This window comes from Chiloscyllium punctatum, chromosome 45, assembly GCF_047496795.1.
Source record: "Chiloscyllium punctatum isolate Juve2018m chromosome 45, sChiPun1.3, whole genome shotgun sequence".
NCBI lineage: Eukaryota > Metazoa > Chordata > Chondrichthyes > Orectolobiformes > Hemiscylliidae > Chiloscyllium > Chiloscyllium punctatum.
In genome coordinates, this window is record NC_092783.1 from 45,649,119 (window position 1) to 45,666,534 (window position 17,416).

The 17,416-nt window shown below is 42.9% G+C and overlaps 1 protein-coding gene and 1 long non-coding RNA gene across 3 annotated transcripts in view; one reads left to right on the top strand and one right to left on the bottom strand.

The window, feature by feature from the left end:
- The window catches only part of LOC140467336 (C4b-binding protein-like), a 47,818-nt gene extending 47,373 nt beyond the window's left edge, over positions 1–445 (bottom strand). For both annotated transcript variants that reach the window (XM_072563630.1, XM_072563629.1), the window contains exon 1: positions 88–445. In XM_072563630.1, the coding sequence (XP_072419731.1) occupies positions 88–151 (64 nt within the window). In that variant the 5' untranslated portion in view covers positions 152–445. The remainder of the gene's footprint in view (positions 1–87) is intronic.
- Positions 1–17,017, top strand: part of LOC140467339 (uncharacterized) — a 72,867-nt gene extending 55,850 nt beyond the window's left edge. The window contains exon 3 of the long non-coding RNA XR_011955423.1: positions 13,771–17,017. This is a non-coding gene — a long non-coding RNA (uncharacterized lncRNA). The remainder of the gene's footprint in view (positions 1–13,770) is intronic.
- The last annotated feature ends 399 nt before the right edge of the window (positions 17,018–17,416 follow it).

Sequence of the window (17,416 nt, forward strand, 5' to 3'; positions counted from 1 at the left end):
GACCCTGAGCCGATGCTGTAAATGCGCCCTCTCGCTAATTCTCAGCGCAGGCCAGAAGCGTTAAAGAGGATCCGGGGCGCTGCTTACCGGTCACGCGAGCCACCCAGACCGCCATGAGAGCGAAGAGCAACCTCTCCGAAACGTTTTCCATTGTTAATATTCAAGAAAACTTTTCTCCCAGCGACACTGGAAACTTTAAGCTTTCACGATTATATTCCTCTTGTGAAACGGTGCTGCTCTCCCGTAAATGCACAATGAATGTTTCTGCTGACCGCTCTATAATTCAGGTAAAAACAATGACTGCAGGTGCTGGAAATCAGAGTGGTGCTGGAAAAGCACAGCAGTGTCCAAGGAGCAGTAAAATCAACGTTTGGGTCACAAGCCCTTCATCCCGTTTTATGATTCAGACCACTTCTCGTAATCCCCACCCTCCACATACCTACAGCCGGCGACGGAAACGCAATCCTTATGAGCAATCTTTTGATCAGTCAATTGGCTTTTCTCCAGCAACTTTGAACATTGCACCATTGTGATATTTTTGTTTGATTCTGAAAGGCAAGACATAAATGAAAGTATTAACTAAATACCACAAGTGGCTCTAATTTGATGCGGAGGTGCCGGTTTTGGACTGGGGTGAACGAAGTTAAAAATCACACAACACCAGGTTATAGTTCCAACAGGTTTATTTTCAAGTAGAAGCTTTCGGAGCACTGTTCCTTCGTCAGGTTGCTAGTGGGGCAGGATCACAGAACACGGAATGTATAGTAAAAGACCAAAGTGTCATACAACTGGTTCATATTGGAATATCATTTCGCTTGTATCACCTACAGTGTTCCCCAAGGGAAAAGTTCTGTGATATGAATGGAAACAAACCACAAAGAGTGACACTGTCATTCCCATTGGGTGTGCTAATGAGTCACTGAACTGAAAACGTAATTTTGGAATAGAGATTAGCATTTCAGTATCAGCCTAGTCAATATCTATTTAAGAGTCATACAGCATGGACAACTCATCCATGCCAACCAGGTTTCCTAATCTGAACTAGTCCCACCTGCCAGCATTTGGCCCATATCCCTCTAAACCTTTCCGATCCATGTACCTGTCCAAATGTCTTTTAAATATTGTAATTGTATTTACCTCTACCAATCCCTCTGGCAACTTGTTCTATTCAAGCACCACCCTCTGTATGAAAAAGTTGTGCCTCAGTTCCTTTTTAAATCTTTTTCTCCTCACCTTAAATCTCTGCCCTCTAGCTTTGGACTGCCCTGCTCTGGGGAAAAGACCGTGTCTATTCACCCTATCCATGACCCTCATGATTTAATAAACCTCTAAATGGTCACCCCCACAGCCTCTGAAGTTCCAGGGAAAATAGCTCCAGCCTATCCAGCATCTCCACATCGCTCAGACCCTCCACCCCTAGCAATATCCTTGTAAATGTTTTGTACCCTTTTCAGTTTAATAACATCCTTCTTATAGCATGGTGTCTAGAACTGTACACAGTATTTTAAATGTGGCCTTACCAATGTAAAGCTGTAACGTGACATCCCAACAACTGTACTCAATGCTCTGACTCAAAAATTGTAGCAGTGGAAAAGCACAGCAGGTCAGACAGCATCCGAGGAGCAGGAGAGTTAATATTTCAGGCATAAGCCCTTCATTCCTGATGAAGGGCTAATGCCCGAACCATCAACTCTCCTGCTCCTTGGATGTTTTCTGACCTGCTATGCTTTTTCAGTTCCACACTTTTTGACTCTGATCTCCAGCATCTGCAGTCCTCACTTTCTCAATGCTCTGACTGATGAAGTCAAGTTAGGAGGTATGGGATACAGCGAAATTTGGCTGTCTGGATACAGAATTGGCTGGCCAAAAGATGACAGTGAGTGTTGTAGATGGAAAGTGTTCCACCTGGAGGTTGGTGACCAGTTGTGCCCCACAGAGATCTGTTCTCGGGCCTCTGATTTTAGTAGATTTTACAAATGACTTGGATGAAAAAGTGGAACAGTGGTGTTGTAGATAGTGTCGAGGGCTATTGCAGGCTACAACAAGACATTGACAGCATGCAGAGCTGGGGTGAGAAGTGCAAGATGGAGCTTAACCTGGATAAAAGGGAAGTGATTCATTTTGGAAGGTTGAATTTGAATGCTGAATACAGGGTTAAGGCCAGGATTCTTGGCAATATGGAGGAACAGACGGATCTTGGTGTCCATGATAGGGTTGTTAAGAAAGAATATGGTACTTTGGCTTTCATTAACAGGAGGATTGAGTTTAAGAGCCGCAAAGTTTTGCTGTAGCTCTATAAAACCTTGGTTCAACCACACTTGCAATATTGAGTCCAGTTCTGTTCACCTTATTATAGGAATGATGTAGATGCTTTAGAGAGGATGCAGAGGAGATTTACCAGGATGCTGCCTGGATTGGAGGGCAATGTTATCTTATGAAGAGAGGTTGAGTAAGCTAGGAAGAGAAGAAGGAAGAGAGGTAATTTATTAAGAGGTGTACAAAGTATAGAAAGAGTAGATAGCCAGATACTTTTCCCCAAGGCAGAAATGGCTGTCACGAGGGGTCATAATTTTAATGTGATTAGAAGAAGGTACAGAGGCGATGTCAGAGATAGGTTCTTTATGCAGAGTGTGGTGGGTGCGTGGAATGCACTGCCAGTGGTGATAGTAGAGTCAGAGACATTAGGGACATTTAAGCGACAGCTGGACAAACACATGGACGACACTAAATTGAGGCGTTAGGTTGATCTTAGATTAAGATAAATGCTCAGCACAACATTGTAAGCCAAAGGGCCTGTACTGTGCTGCAATGTTCTATGTTCCATATGTTCAAGCATACCAAATGCTTTCCTCACCACGCTGTCCACCAATTATGCTACCTTCAAGGAATTATTTACCTGCACCACTAAGTCTCTCTGTTTCACAACATTCCGCAGAGCCTAAACATTGACTGTGTAAACCCTGTCCTGGTTTGTCTTACCAAAATGCAACAACTCACATTTCTCTGAAGTAAACTCCAACTGCTATTCCTCACCCCACTGCCTCAGTTCATCCAGATCCATCCTTCATTAGACAATCTCCCTCACTGCCCACTATACCATCAATTTTTTGTGGGATCTGGAATCTTACTGACTATGTCTCCTATATTCTCATCCAAATTGTTCACATAAATAAGGAACAACAGTGGACTCAGCATTGATCCTTGCAACACACCACTGGACACAGGCTTCCAGTCTCCTATTGTCAAGCCAGTTTTGGATCCAAATGGCTAGCTATCCCTGGATCCCAAGTAATCTAACTTTACTAACCAGTCTACTATGCACGACCTTGTCAACTGCTTTGCCTTCACCTATCTCCTTGGTCACCTCTTCAAAAAACTCAATCAAATTTGTGAGACGCTATTTCCCACAAGGCCATGCTTACTATCTCCAATCAGTCCTGACCTTTCTGAAGGCATTTAGATCCTGTCTTTCAGAGTACCCTCCAGCAACTTTCCCACCACTGACATTAAGCTTATTGGTATGTAGTTCCCTAGCTTTTCCTTGCAGCCTTTCTTAAATAATGGCACAACATTAGTCACACTGCAGTCTTCTAGCACCTCATTCTACATACAAATATCTCTGGTAGGGGTGCTGCAATTTCTTCCCTGGCTTCCTACAATGTCCCGGGATACACTTAGAGTCATAAAGTCATAGAGCTGGACAGCATGGAAACAGACCCTTCGGTCCAGCTCGACCATGCAAACCAAATTTTAAATCAATCTAATCTCATTTTCCAGCATTTGGCCCATAAATCCTTCCTATTCATATACCCATTCAGATGCCTTTCAAATGTTGTAATTATACCAGCTTCCATCACTTCTTCTGGCAGCTCATTCCATATACACACCACCCTCTGTGTGAAAATGTTGCCCTTAGGTCTCCGTTCAATCTTTCCCCTCTCAACTTAAACCTATGCCCTCTAATTTTGGATTCCCCACACCAGGGAAAAGACCTTGGCTATTCACTCTTTCTATGTCCTTCATGATTTTATAAATCTCTATAAGGTCACCCCTTAGCAACTGACATTCTAGGGAAACAGCCCTAGCCTGTTCAGCCTCTCCCCACAGCTCAAAACCTCCAACCCTTTTAATCTTTTCTGAACCCTTTCAAGTTTCACTTCCTAGAGCAGTGAGACCAGAATTCAAACAAAGTATTCCAGAAGTAATGTAACTGGTGTCCTGTACAGTTGCAACATGACCCCCCAAATCCTATACTCAATGTACTGACCAATAAAGGCAAACATACCAAACACCTTCGTCATTATCCTGTCTACCTGCAACTCCACTTTCAAGGAAATATGAAACAGAATCTCAACCAAAGTGCAACATTAAGAATCTTGAACTCGACTGTTCAACTACCAATGTCAACATTATCTTTAGCCTCCACTGCAATGACCACAATACTCAGCTATCTATTTTTCATGAATAATTCAGATTGATTGTGTATTTTGTTAAAATTATCTCTTTTACTCAAATCTTATTGGCCTCCATTTGCAGCAGCAGGAGCGGTGAGAGTGAGGACTAGGAGGCTGCCAGGAAGGTAAATTTTCCTCTTAAATACTTATATCATGAATAGGCGGAGTGAAGGCTCAACAGGAGGGGAAGTGGACATGGGGATTGGTGGGCATGTGAACTGATATATATGGGCTGTGGCTAAACCCCAGACACCACATGAGTAGTGTCTGTCATCCGTCCTCCTCCTCTAACCAAAAGAAAAGACTGTGTAGAGGGTTGGTAAGGTAGGACTTTTTTTAGGGTTTTTTTTCCTCATTTATTCAATCTCTCTTGGCAAGTTAGAGCAGAGGTGATGGAGGCTAGGGCAGTTGCATTCTCCTCTTGCAGGATGTGGGAGGTAAGGATGCAGGGTGATAGAGAGGGGTTATAGGGAGATAGTCACACCAAAGATACAGGATAAAGGTAGCTGGGTAACCTTCAGGAGAGGAAAAGGGAATAGGCAGACTGTGGGACCTTCTGTGGCTGTGCCCCCCAATAATAAGTATACCATTTTGGATACTGTTGGGAGGTGGGGGCACCTACCAGGGGAAAGCCACAGTGGGCAGGTTTCTCAGTGGTTCAGAAGGGAAGGGGAGAGAATAGGAGAGCGACAGTGATAGGAGATTCAATCAGGAAAGGAACAGAGAGCAGATTCTCTGGTCGCGAGCAAGACTTCCGGATGGTACGTTGCTTCCCAGGTGCCAGGGTCAGGGATGTCTCAGATTGAATCTACAGGATTCTTAAGGGAGAGGGAGGGCAGCCAGAAGTTGTGGTACACATTGGTACCATTGACATAGGTGTGGAAAGGGAGGAGGACCTGAAAAGGGAATATAGTGAGTGAGGTTGGAAGCTAGAAGGTAGGACGAATAGTGTAAACTCAGGATTGCTGTTGGTGCTACATGCTAATGAGGCTAGGAATAGACAGCGTGTGCAGATGAACATGTGGCTGCAGGGCTGGTGTTGGAGGGAGGGCTTCAGATATGTAGATCATTGGGATGCCTTCTGGGGAAGGTGGTGTCTGTGCAAGAAGGACGGGTTGCACCTGAACTGGAGGGGCACCAATACCTTGGGCGGGAGGTTTGCTGGAGCTCTTCAGGAGGGTTTAAACTAGATTGGTCGGGGGTGGGGGGGGGGGGGGGGGGGTTTGGGAACCTGAGCTATGGATCAGATGATGGAGTTGGTAGTGAACAACCAGATACAGTATGCAGAGAGTCTCTGAAGAGTGATAGGCACTTGATAGGGCAAAGGTGTATTCAGAGTGATGGGTCGAAATGTTTTAATATTTTAATGCAACAAGTATCAGGAATAAGGGTGACAAACTCAGAGCATGGATCAGGACTTGAAGCTATGATGTTGTGGCCATTACAGAGACTCGGATATCACAGGAACAGGAATGGTTGTTGGATGTTCCAGGGTTTAGATGTTTCAAAAGGAATTTCTTGGGGTGGGGGGGTGGGTGGTGGAGTAAAAGAGACATTGCTAATCAGGGATAGTATCATAGCTGCAGAAATGGAGGTCATCGGTCATCGAGTAGGGTTTGGTTATAGAGTCAGTTTGAGTGAAAGTCAGAAACAGGAAAGGAGCAGTCACTTTATTGGGAGTTTTCTATAGGCCCCCCAGTAGCAACAGAGACACAGAGGGCAGATTGGGAGGCAAAGTTTGGAAAGGTGCAGAAGTAACAGGTTCGTTGTCATGGGTGACTTTAACTTCACTAATATTGACTGGAACCTAATTAGTTCAAATAGTTTGGATGGAGCAGTTCTTGTCAGGTGTGTTCAGAAAGGGTTCCTAATGGAATATGTAGATAGGCCGACTGGGGGTGGGGGGTAGGGGTGTGTGCACAACCAAACTGGATTTTGTGCTTGGCAACAAATCTTGCCAGGTGTCAGATCTCTTGGTGGGAGAGCATTTCTGTCATAGTGATCACAACTTCCTGACACTTACTATCGTCATGGAGAGGGATAGGAGCAGACGGTATGGAAACATTTTTAATTGTGGGAGGGGGAATTACAATGCTCCTGGCTGGAACTGGGGCACCTAAAATGGGTTCTGATGTTCTCAGGGAAATGCACTACAGAAATGTGGGGGTTGTTTGGGAAGCACTTGCATATAGTGCTGGACACCTTTGTCCCACTGAAGCAAGGGAGTCATTTTAGATTGAAAGAACCTTGGGTAACAAGGGATGTGGAGCATCTAATCAATTGGAAGAAAAAAGCTTACTTAAGGTTGAGAAGACAAGGATCAGGCAGGGCTTTGGAGGGTTACAAGGTAACTAGGAAGGAACTGAAGAATGGACTTAGGAGAGCTAGAAGGGGACATGAAAAAGCTTCAGCGGGCAGGATGAAGGAAAACACTAAGGCATTCTACACTTATGAGAGGAACAAGAGGGTGAACAAGAGTGAAGGTATGGCTAATCTGAAGGGAACTTGCCTTTGGAGTCGAACAAAGTAGGGGAGGTCCTGAATGAATACTTTGCTTCAGGATTCACTACTGAGAGGAACCTTGACATTTCTGAGGACAGTGTGAAACAGACTGATATGCTAGGACAGGTTGATGTTAGGAAGGAAGATGTGCTGAACATTTTGAAAAACATAAGGATAGATAAGTCCGCTAAGCTAGATAGGATATAGCCTAGGATGTTACACAAAGTGAGGGAAGAGATTGATGCACCTTTGGCAATGATCCTTGCACCCTCACTGTCCACTGGAGTATTGCGAGATGATTGGAGGGCGGCAAATGTTATTCTCTTGTTCAAGAAAAGGAATAGGGATAACCCTGGGAATTACAGACCACTCAGTCTTACATCAGTGGTGGGCAAAGTATTGGTGAGGATTCTGAGAGACAGGATTCATGATTACTTGGAAAACCTTAATTTGATTACAGATAATCAGCATGGCTTTGTGAGGGGCAGGTCATGCCTCACAAACCTTGTTGAATTATTTGAGGATGTGACAAGACACGTTGAAGAAGGTAGAGCAGTGGATGTGGTGTACATAGATTTTAGCAAGATGTTTAATAAGGTTCTACATGGTAGGTTCATTTTGAAAGTAACAAGGCATGGGATACAAAGAAACCTGTATGTCTTGATATAGAATTACCTGGCCTAAATAAGACAGCAGATGGTGGTACATGGGAAGTGTTCAGCCTGGAGTTCGGTGACCAGTGGTGTTCTACAGGGATCGGTTCTGGGACCTCTGCTCTTTGTGATTTTTATAAATGACTTGGATGAGGAGGTAGAAGGGTGGGTTAGTAAGTTTGCCAATGACACAAAGATTGGTGGAGTTGTGGGTAGTGCAAATGACTGTTGGGGATTGCAGCAAGACATTGACAGGATGCAGAACTGGGCTGATAAGTGGCAAATGGAGTTCAACCTGGAAAAGTATGAAGTCATTCACCTTGGAAGTTCAAATTTGAATGCAGGATATGGGGTTAAAGACAGGGTTCTTGGCAGTGTGGAGTAACAGAGGGATCTTGTGGTCCATGTGTATAGATCCCTCAAGGTTGCCACCCAAGTTGATAGGGTTGTTAAGAAGGTGTATGGTGTGCTGCCATTCATTAGCAGGGGAATTGAGTTTAAAGCCTTAAGGTTATGCTGCAGCTCTATAAAGTCCTGGTTAGACCACACTTGGAATATTGTGTTCAGTTCTGGTTGCCTCATTATAGGAAAGATGTGGAAACTTTAGAGAGGGTGCAGAGGAGATTTACCAAGATGCTGCCTGGACTGGAGGGCATGTCTTACGAAGAAAGGGTGAGGGAGCTAGGGCTTTTCTCATTGGAACTAAGAAGGATGAGAGGAGTCTTGATTGAGGTGTACAAGATGTTGAGAGGCAAAGATAGAGTGGATAGCCAGAGACTTTTTCCCATAGCGGAAGTATCTATCATGAGGGGGTGTAATTTTAAGCTAATTGGAGGAAGGTTTAGGCTGATGTCAGAGGTAGGTTCTTTACATAGAGAGTGGTGGCTGCGTGGAATGCACTGCCGGCAGTGCTGGTGGAGTCAGATACATTAGAGACATTTAAATGACTCTTTCTAGGCACTTGGAAGATCACACAATGAAAGGTATTTAGGTTGGTCTGATCTTAGAGTAGGATAGAAGGCCAGCACAACATTGAGGGCCAAAGGATCTGTACTGTTTTATGTTCTATGTTCTATGTTCTGTGTTCTATGTTCTATTTCTAACCTGTGTACGTGTGAGTTTGCATTACTAATTTTTCTTGCATTTAGTCATTAATAAAAAGCTCACTCTTTGTTAACTCAAGAAAATCAGTTTAAATTGTTTCCTTTTGAAACATAAGGTCATTTGGATTTGGAAGAAAGGTATCCATGAGAGAAGGGATCCAGATTAAATTAACTTAATCCAGATTAAGTTTGCATAATTTTACAAACAGCAAACACAAAGCTAAAATATATGCATTTAATTGCCATCACTGAAACACCCCAACAACCAACGACCTAAGAGATACACTGATTGGAAATTAAATTAGACTTGCTAATTAAATTCTGTGGTTACAAGATTATTCACAAATTGATAATTCAATGGTAGCATGCTTCCTGACTCCCCCAAGCCTGTTCAGATCTACAAGAACAAGTCGGGAGTGTGATGTAATACCCTTCACTTGCCAGGTTGAATGTGGCTATAACAACACTAAAATAACTCAACACCACAGAGCACAAGTCAACCGACTTGATACCCACACAATTCATCATCTTAAATGTTCGCTGCCTCCAATATTGACGACAGGGGCAACAGTGCATGTCACTTGCAGGATACATGGCAGCAACTGGTAAAGAGTTCTTCAACAGTCCCTTCAAAATCTGAGACTTTTATCACCTTAAAGAATAGGGGCAGCAAACTCATGGGAAACCCTCCATCTGTAGGTATCCCCTAAATGACATAACATCCTGACGTGAAACTTTACCTCCATTCCTTTACTGTTGCTGAATCAAAATTCTGGAACTACTTTCCTAACACCAGTAGGGGTGTACCCTTACCAAATGGACTGCTGCAGTTTAAGAAGGTGGCTAACCAGCACTTTCCAAAAGGTAATTAAAGATGAGAAATAGATGCAGGATGATGTGAGGTGAGATATATGGAGGTCAGCACACACAATTTACAGTGCTCATCATTGTTGTCATCAACATTCATCAAGCAGAGGCCATCTTGTGAATACAGTCTCATTAAAAGTTTCCATTAAATGTGATAACATGAATTTTTTTGGCAACGCAAAATAACAGTGTTACATTGTAAGACGCTTGTAGAAATCTGGTGAAATATTTATCTGATTAAGGTACGGAATTCCTAGAATTGCCAGTCTATTCAGGCAACCTACGTGCAGCCATTTCATTGTTCACTGACGTTAACTATGGGATAGGTTGATAAAAAAAAATTGGGCAGTGCAATGCCAATGCTTGTGAAATCCAGGAAGAGTTTCCTGTGACTCAAGTACATATTATTTAACAACAGCATGTGTACATGATGAAGGAACAATGTAATCCCTCAGAACAAATTAAAAACTGAATAATACTGAAAGCAGGTAATTTGTATCCTACAATTATTAATAAATACATTTCTCAGGAACAAATTCAATCTTATGTCTTAAATATTGTTAATGTTTTCACCTGTTTTCATTCTCTGTATTATCAAGCATCCGCAGGTTAGATCATTCTGAGTTGATTGCTATAAAAACATGATACAAGCCAACAGAACACTCCTTAATTTTCCATTTCGACCATTAGTTAGATACATAAACTGAGTCCAGGAATGCAGTAAATCCAGTTTATATATATTCAAAATGCATTTTCTGATGAATGACCATTTATCTGTAACATCTTACTTATATTTTCTCCATAGATAGAACAGAATAAAATAGTCTGTATTGTCACATGCACTTGAATGTGTGCAGTAATAAGTTTGTAATGTTGCCTCTTGGTGCCATCTTAGATACAGAGTATCTAGGTACACACGCTTTAAATGTTGTTACAGAATGGAAATAGTGTTTAAAAAGACTAGCACGGGAATACAGAGTTTAAAAAGTGCAGCGTGATAATAAAAAGTATCTTTAAAGTATTCAAGTAATGTTCCTTTTTTACTGAGTCCGTGCCTGCTGGGTTTCAGAACACGAGGCCTCGCTGCCTCCACGCACTGGCATCTCCCATCCTAGACTCGCTTTGCTCCTGCTTCAGCCATGACTTGGCTCTCAGCTCAGCTTGCACTCACTCTGTCCCCACTCCAGGCAATAGTTGCTTCTCCCTTCCAGGATACAGCCCACTGTTATTCTTCTGCTGCTTCCGCCGCAACTCACTTCTGAGACTTGGCCCATGTTTGCTCTGTACCCGTCCCTAATGCTGGGCTGGTCTTGGATTCCATTCTCCATCCCTCCAGGAACAGTACTTTAAGAAGTTAAAAGTTGGGGTTGGGTCAAGAAAAACTGTAGCAAGAGGGAAAACAAAGAAAGAAAAAGGAAAAGGAACTGGTGAGCAGAGGAGCTCTGGCTGAAATATCTTAATCTGCTGCTATTTTAACCAGAAGATTAGTCTTACAGATGCTGCCTGACCTGCTGGTATTTCCAGCATTTTATATTTATCACATATGTTAGAAATGTGTATTTGTACAATTTTTTTTCTGTAGAATTCACTCCATGTCACAATTTCCTCATAATTTCTGTCTTTCTGTCTCTTTTGCAAGCTTCTTCTTCTGGTGATGAGTACAAAAGAAGTGCCAACGATCTCATGATCTGTCTGTAAGCAATACATAGTCCAGAAGTGTCGACATTTGTGAACATCTGTAACAGTTGCAGCATCTCTCCTTTCATCATCATCAGAACATTTCCAGTTAATTACTGTGTCTATGTTACGTCCAATAAAGGGAAGGCTTCTAGAACCATTTCCTTTTACAAAGAATGAATGCTTATGGGTTGTTAAGATGGTTGCTAAGGGAACAGATGACGTTTGCTGATTTAACACAGTTTATTACTACACTTCTGGAAAATACCAAATTGAATCATATTGGGTGGGAAGGGCTCTATGTTGAATGGATATGCCTGGACAGCACTGCTTTGTGGAAGTAACACTTGTCATTTTTCAAAGATTGCTCAAAACACAGAACAACTCATTTCCTCCACTGATAGGCAGAATTTTCTGTTATTGCTGATAGTGAACATGGAGACAGAAAAGGCACTTAATTAAGCAGAATATTGGTATATTTGAACCCTTTCACTTTCCCACACCACTGGAACTAATGTCTGTGCAGAAAGGTCCATTGTTGCATCTTACCCTCAAGGTGGTACTCAAGCAGACAATAAATGACCATTTCACATTCTGAAGGAAAATTTGTCTTTCACGACAGTCTGGGCGATTGTCTGTGTGGAGTTTGTGTGTTTTCTGTGCAGGTTTCTTCTCAGTGCTCTGGCTTCTTCACACAGTCCAAAGATGAGCAGTTAGGTGGATTGGCCATGCCAAATTGCCCATAGTGTCCATGGATGTACAGGCTGGGTGGATTAGCCATGGGAAATACAGAATTGCAGGGTAGGGTAGGGAGTGCTCTTCGGAGTTTTAGTGTGAACTCAATGGGCTGAATGTCCTGCTTCCAAGCTGTAGGGATTCTATAATTCTATGATTCTATGATTTAAGGGCTTTATCTCACTGCCATTGGGATTAAGCCAGAGGCAGCATGGTACATGGAACCTAAACTGTGGGTTATCTTGTCACCTCAGTATGCGGGAGAGTTCCTCAAACCAAGATACACAGTGTCTGTTTGAGAGACTGAATATTGGGAACAACATTCCGAAAAAGAGGCAAGCAAGACCCCTAAATGCTCTACAAGATTTTTCAATATGCAATCTAACAAAAGAAACCTGATGAAAGCCAATTATCCACAAGTTGAGGGAAAGGCCACCCAGTATCTCCCACTGTGTCATACTGGTTTTGGACTTCAGAATCACTTTGTTTGGATAAATTGTTCATAAGACTGAAACTGGCTCGAGATAAAACACAAAAAAAATTTAGCAGTCTAAAAGAGAACACTAAGGATTGAAGAAGAGCAGTAGGAACAAGTGAATGCTATCTTTGTATTTTAAGAAACAGAAAGCTGTAAAGCATTTTAAAAAGAAACTTCCAGCATGATTCCAAAATTCCAAGTCCACCTGTTAAGATTTTGTATCTGCTTATACAAAGTCATTAGTACTTACCAACATGATCCGTTGAATATGCACCTCACATTTATCTAATTATACTGCACCTGCCATGTATTTTCCCACTCACTCAATGTCCTAATCACACCTAAGCACCTCTACGTTTTCCTTACAGTTTAGCTCCTTACAGCTTTGTGTCATCTGAAAACTTTGGAAATCCAACATTTAGTTCTCTCATTTCAATCATTAATAAATGTTGTGTATATTTGGGTTCCAAGCACTGGTGTCAACAAAACCCCATTAGTCACTGGCTGCCACTTGGGGAAAAAATCGTTTTTATTCCTACTCCATTTTTATTTCCTGTCTGCCAACCTAGGTTAGGGCACCCCCTTGCCATCCTGGCTCGGAACTGTATTGCTGGATTGCTGGATTGGAATCCTTGAAGTACCTTCCTTACAGCATTTTGGATGAACCAGCACTAGATAGACTAGATGGATTGCAGCAGTTCAAGAAAGCAACTCACCACGACATTGTCAAAGCAATTGACAGTGATGGACATTGAGATGGCGCACCTTGTATTGGTTCTGGTGGACTCCGGAGCCCCACAGTCCTCTGCACCTCTCTCTGTGGACCTTCCTGTTAGCTCACACTGTGGATATCTCTGGAGTACCCATAGTTGAACCTCTTTCTGCACCTGTTCCTATCAAGGTAGGGCCCCTCTCGGTCATTGACATGCCAATTGATTCCACCCACCCCTCCCCATTAACCTGTTTGGTCGCTAAACCCTCTGTAAACTCAACGCATCCATTCATTTCTTCCCCCAGGGTCTCCCTCATTCCCAATATCCTCTACTACAAGCCATCATGACCATTCCACCACCATCATGACCAATGCCCACAGGGGCAAAACCTCCTAAATTCCCTGTGGACGCAGCATTTGACACAAGAGGCCCTCCTTGACTATGTGAAGGCCTTCTGCAATATGATTGCCTGCAATCATGACACCGTAAAGAGGCCCTTCCATCTCCTAGCGATGATTCCATGTATCCCTTCCACGCTGGGGACTATGGTATGATCAAATTGCTTGAAAAGAATTCTCTTTCTCCTAGGTGGAAAGGCCCGTACTTTGTCCTCCTGGTAACCTGCACAGCTGTCTCGGTTAAAGGCAAACCCGAGTGGACGCACGCCACCAGCTGCAAATGAGCGTCACTAGCAGAGGAGCCTGAACATGAAATGCCGGAGACAACAAAGACCAAAGGCAGCCCAAGTCCACTGAAGTCACCTGAGTGACTATAAGCGATGGGCCCTTCATATAGCCTAAAGACTATACTTGCACTCTGCAGCATTATGACCACCTTTGCAGTATTGGGCCTGCAGGACAACCTGTTCTATAAAACTCATGTGCGGTTGCATGGTAATCAAACCGTTTGCTACCTTCGTTCCCAGTCAGTCGAGGCATTATTTGTAGCCATCCCGGGGCAAACTCCCCTTCTCCTGTACACCATAGACTATGCTGACACTCCCTGCATAGCTTCCAAAGGTTGTCCTCAGAACGATGCAGAGAGCTGATAAATTCGACTAGAGCGCAGTCCCCTAACTGCAAAGGGACCCAGGGTAGAAATGGCACAATTTGCTCTGATCCCAAGACCTATCTGCTTTGCTTTTCAGGAAAAGGGTTTGGCTGTGCCTACGCCTTAGTCCCAACAGATACCTCTTGTGTCCAGAGTGTCCATGGATATTGCCATGTACACAACGGAATATTCACTTGCACCTGCAACAAGGTAAGGTGTTTAAACATTACCACAGGACGGCAGATCATTTGTGGGCTCTGTAATGGCAGCCATGTCAGTCTGGCCTTGTGGTCATATCCTTTTGATTGGAGCAGGGGGGATCTCCCTGGAGATCAATTGGAGATATATGCAGTTCACAAGTAAAATAACAGAGAGGTTAAATGTTACTAGGCCAAGCCAGGTTTAGTTTTCCTCCTTAATGGCTTCTTTACTACAGCCACCCAAATATTCCCGGTTCTATTTGCTGTATGGACCATAGGGCCACTCACTGTCCCATACCCACAGCGGGTATATACCCACCGCAGAATAATCACCCCAGCTATTAGCGAGGAGTTTTGCGCAGAGTGGAAGGATCCGGTAAATCTGGGTACTTCCCTTGGCTATGGGTCTCTAGGGGCATTATCCCTCGGAGGTTCAGTGGGAACAATAGCAGCAAAGAACAGATATTACCTCATTTGTGGGTAAACTATTCTAGGAAACAGTACAATAGAGGGATTAGATGCTGTTAATAAGGAATTGGCTGAGTTACGGCTCTATGCACAACAGACTAGATATACTGTGGTTTATCAATTGGCCCAACAGGGGGAGTGTGCACAATCGTGGAGGATAAATGTATCACCCATGTTAGAGATGATTTGTACAATATAACCCATATTATCCAATCTATTCAGAATCAGTTGGATGATTTTGGATAAGGTCCCACAGCAGGAGATGGCTGGCTGGGATGGCTACTAAGAGGGTCCTGGGGTCATATTTACAGCATTGGCGGGTTATTATTGACATAATAATCATTTTGTGTTGTATTGTCATAACTTGCTTAAATACCGGATGTAAGGTCCTAATGAATAAGTTGACCCTCACTACCCAATTAACTGCACAGTTGGCTAGTATTCTCCCTGCAGAGCACTCCTACCCTGACATGGAACCCTAGGCTTTGCTGCCCTTGGCTCCATCTGTGACAGAACTCGAGACCTATTTTTATGACTCTGTATCCCGACCACCAGATAACCCCCTGGGCTCTGGCTATGCTCCCCCATTTGTGGGCACTCGCGACCTGCTCTTTTGATCTTCTGATCAAAGAGGAAGGATTTTAGAAGAAAATTTGGCACATTCGGTCTGGCAGCCATTTTGTCACAAAACTGGTCTCTGAAGTTAAAGCATAGATTGCTGACATACTATTTTGAAGCCGTGCTACTGAGACTATCTTTCTAAAATAACCTTGCCATTGTCTGAGAGTCCTTATTTCCCCCAGACCCTAGACCAGTTCTGCCTTCATAATGATGTATGGCTCACTGTGTTGCTTATCTGTTCTGATCAAGCCTGCTCAACTGGACAACATCTGTGGCAATAACAGGGACTGACCGTTGACTTCACCAGACCCCATGACTAACGGTCAGCCCCCTGTCAAGGGGTAAATGTAGGGGTATGGGTGGGTTGCGCTTCGGCGGGGCAGTGTGGACTTGTTGGGCCGAAGGGCCTGTTTCCACACTGTAAGTAATCTAATCTAATCTAATCTAAAATGCCATATAACCTGTAAACGTTTGTATTACTTCGGACTATGCCTGTCTCTCTCTGTGAGGCACGACGTATTCCCCATGGCCAAGCAATAAAGTCTGTTAATGTTCAAGGTCTGCCACTGAGAATTGTTTCAGCAAGGGATGAGCAACAAATACTAGCCTTGCCAAGGTGTCTATGTCCTTTGAAAAAGTAAAAGTAAAGTTCAATCCTGTGTTTTTATGGCTCTGTCTGTGATATGTTGTGCCAACAGATTAAATGGAAATCCACAAGCATTGTCCCAAATAAGTGTGTTCACTATGTAGTCACTGAATCATGCAGAATAGGAGGTCCTTTTGCCAAAGACATATGGCTATCTACACTAGTCCCACTTTCAAGTGCTTATCTAAGTTCTCCTTAAAGTTTGTGTGGTTTTACACCTCAACTACACTCCCAGGCAGTGCATTCCAGATGCCCACCACCCTCTGGGTAGTCTCAACTTTCCTTTTTTTACTTTTCCCAGCCTTGAATTTTAAAACCTTCATCTGATGCAGAAATCATGATCTAGAACCCCAAATGGAAAATCCAATTGCCAGCAGCAAGCAAAGCTGCTCAAACATGGAAAAGTCTGATTCAGAATAAGGTTGTCTATTCTTTCTAAACAATGTGATTTTACCATAACTTTAGTCACTGACCTTATGAAACATGTGCATAAAACAGCCAGTTTGGGAATGGTTTGTTAGTGGATCATGTCTGCTAGAAACTGGCTTAATTCAAGCAAAACTAATTACAAGTCCAACCTTTGGAGATGACATAGAGGTTGATTTCAACCACTAATTTGAAGGGATCGCATGGTAAATAATTGCTCCATCTAATCCTTAGCTTAAAATTAACTCTATCATTAAAGACAAGAAAGTGACTGGCAGAATTTAAAAGTTCACATTTCAAATAAGCTGTTCTTATTTAAACATAAACCATAAAAGCTGACTCCTCTTTCTATGTTTTAATCTTGAGCAGACAGTTGTTTTCAATTTGCGTGGGCATGATACAAGCCCTGTGTTTGATGTCGTGTTAGTGGGTTACAAACATCAGTAAAAGCCTGAGCTGATTAAAATTCCATTCATGTTTTAAGGATTTTGTTGTTATTTATTGTTTTACTCCCCATCTGATTTCTTCACATGATACACCTATGAGCAGCCATGACAAGATGAGAATTTGATAAAACTGCTCATTGCCACTTTACAAACTATAATCTATAGAAATAAACACAAATTACAGAACAACATGTCTGAATTAGTATGAATTTTCATGCGTCATATCATTCCTGTTTATATCGAAGCCATTATTTACTTCCACCATTAGACCTTGCTCCCACAAAGCATTGAAGCAATAAATTTGTGCAATGAGGTGTTCTTGACCTTAACAAACAACCTGTAGCATTATTGCTTTGTGATTAGCACTGCTGCCTTAC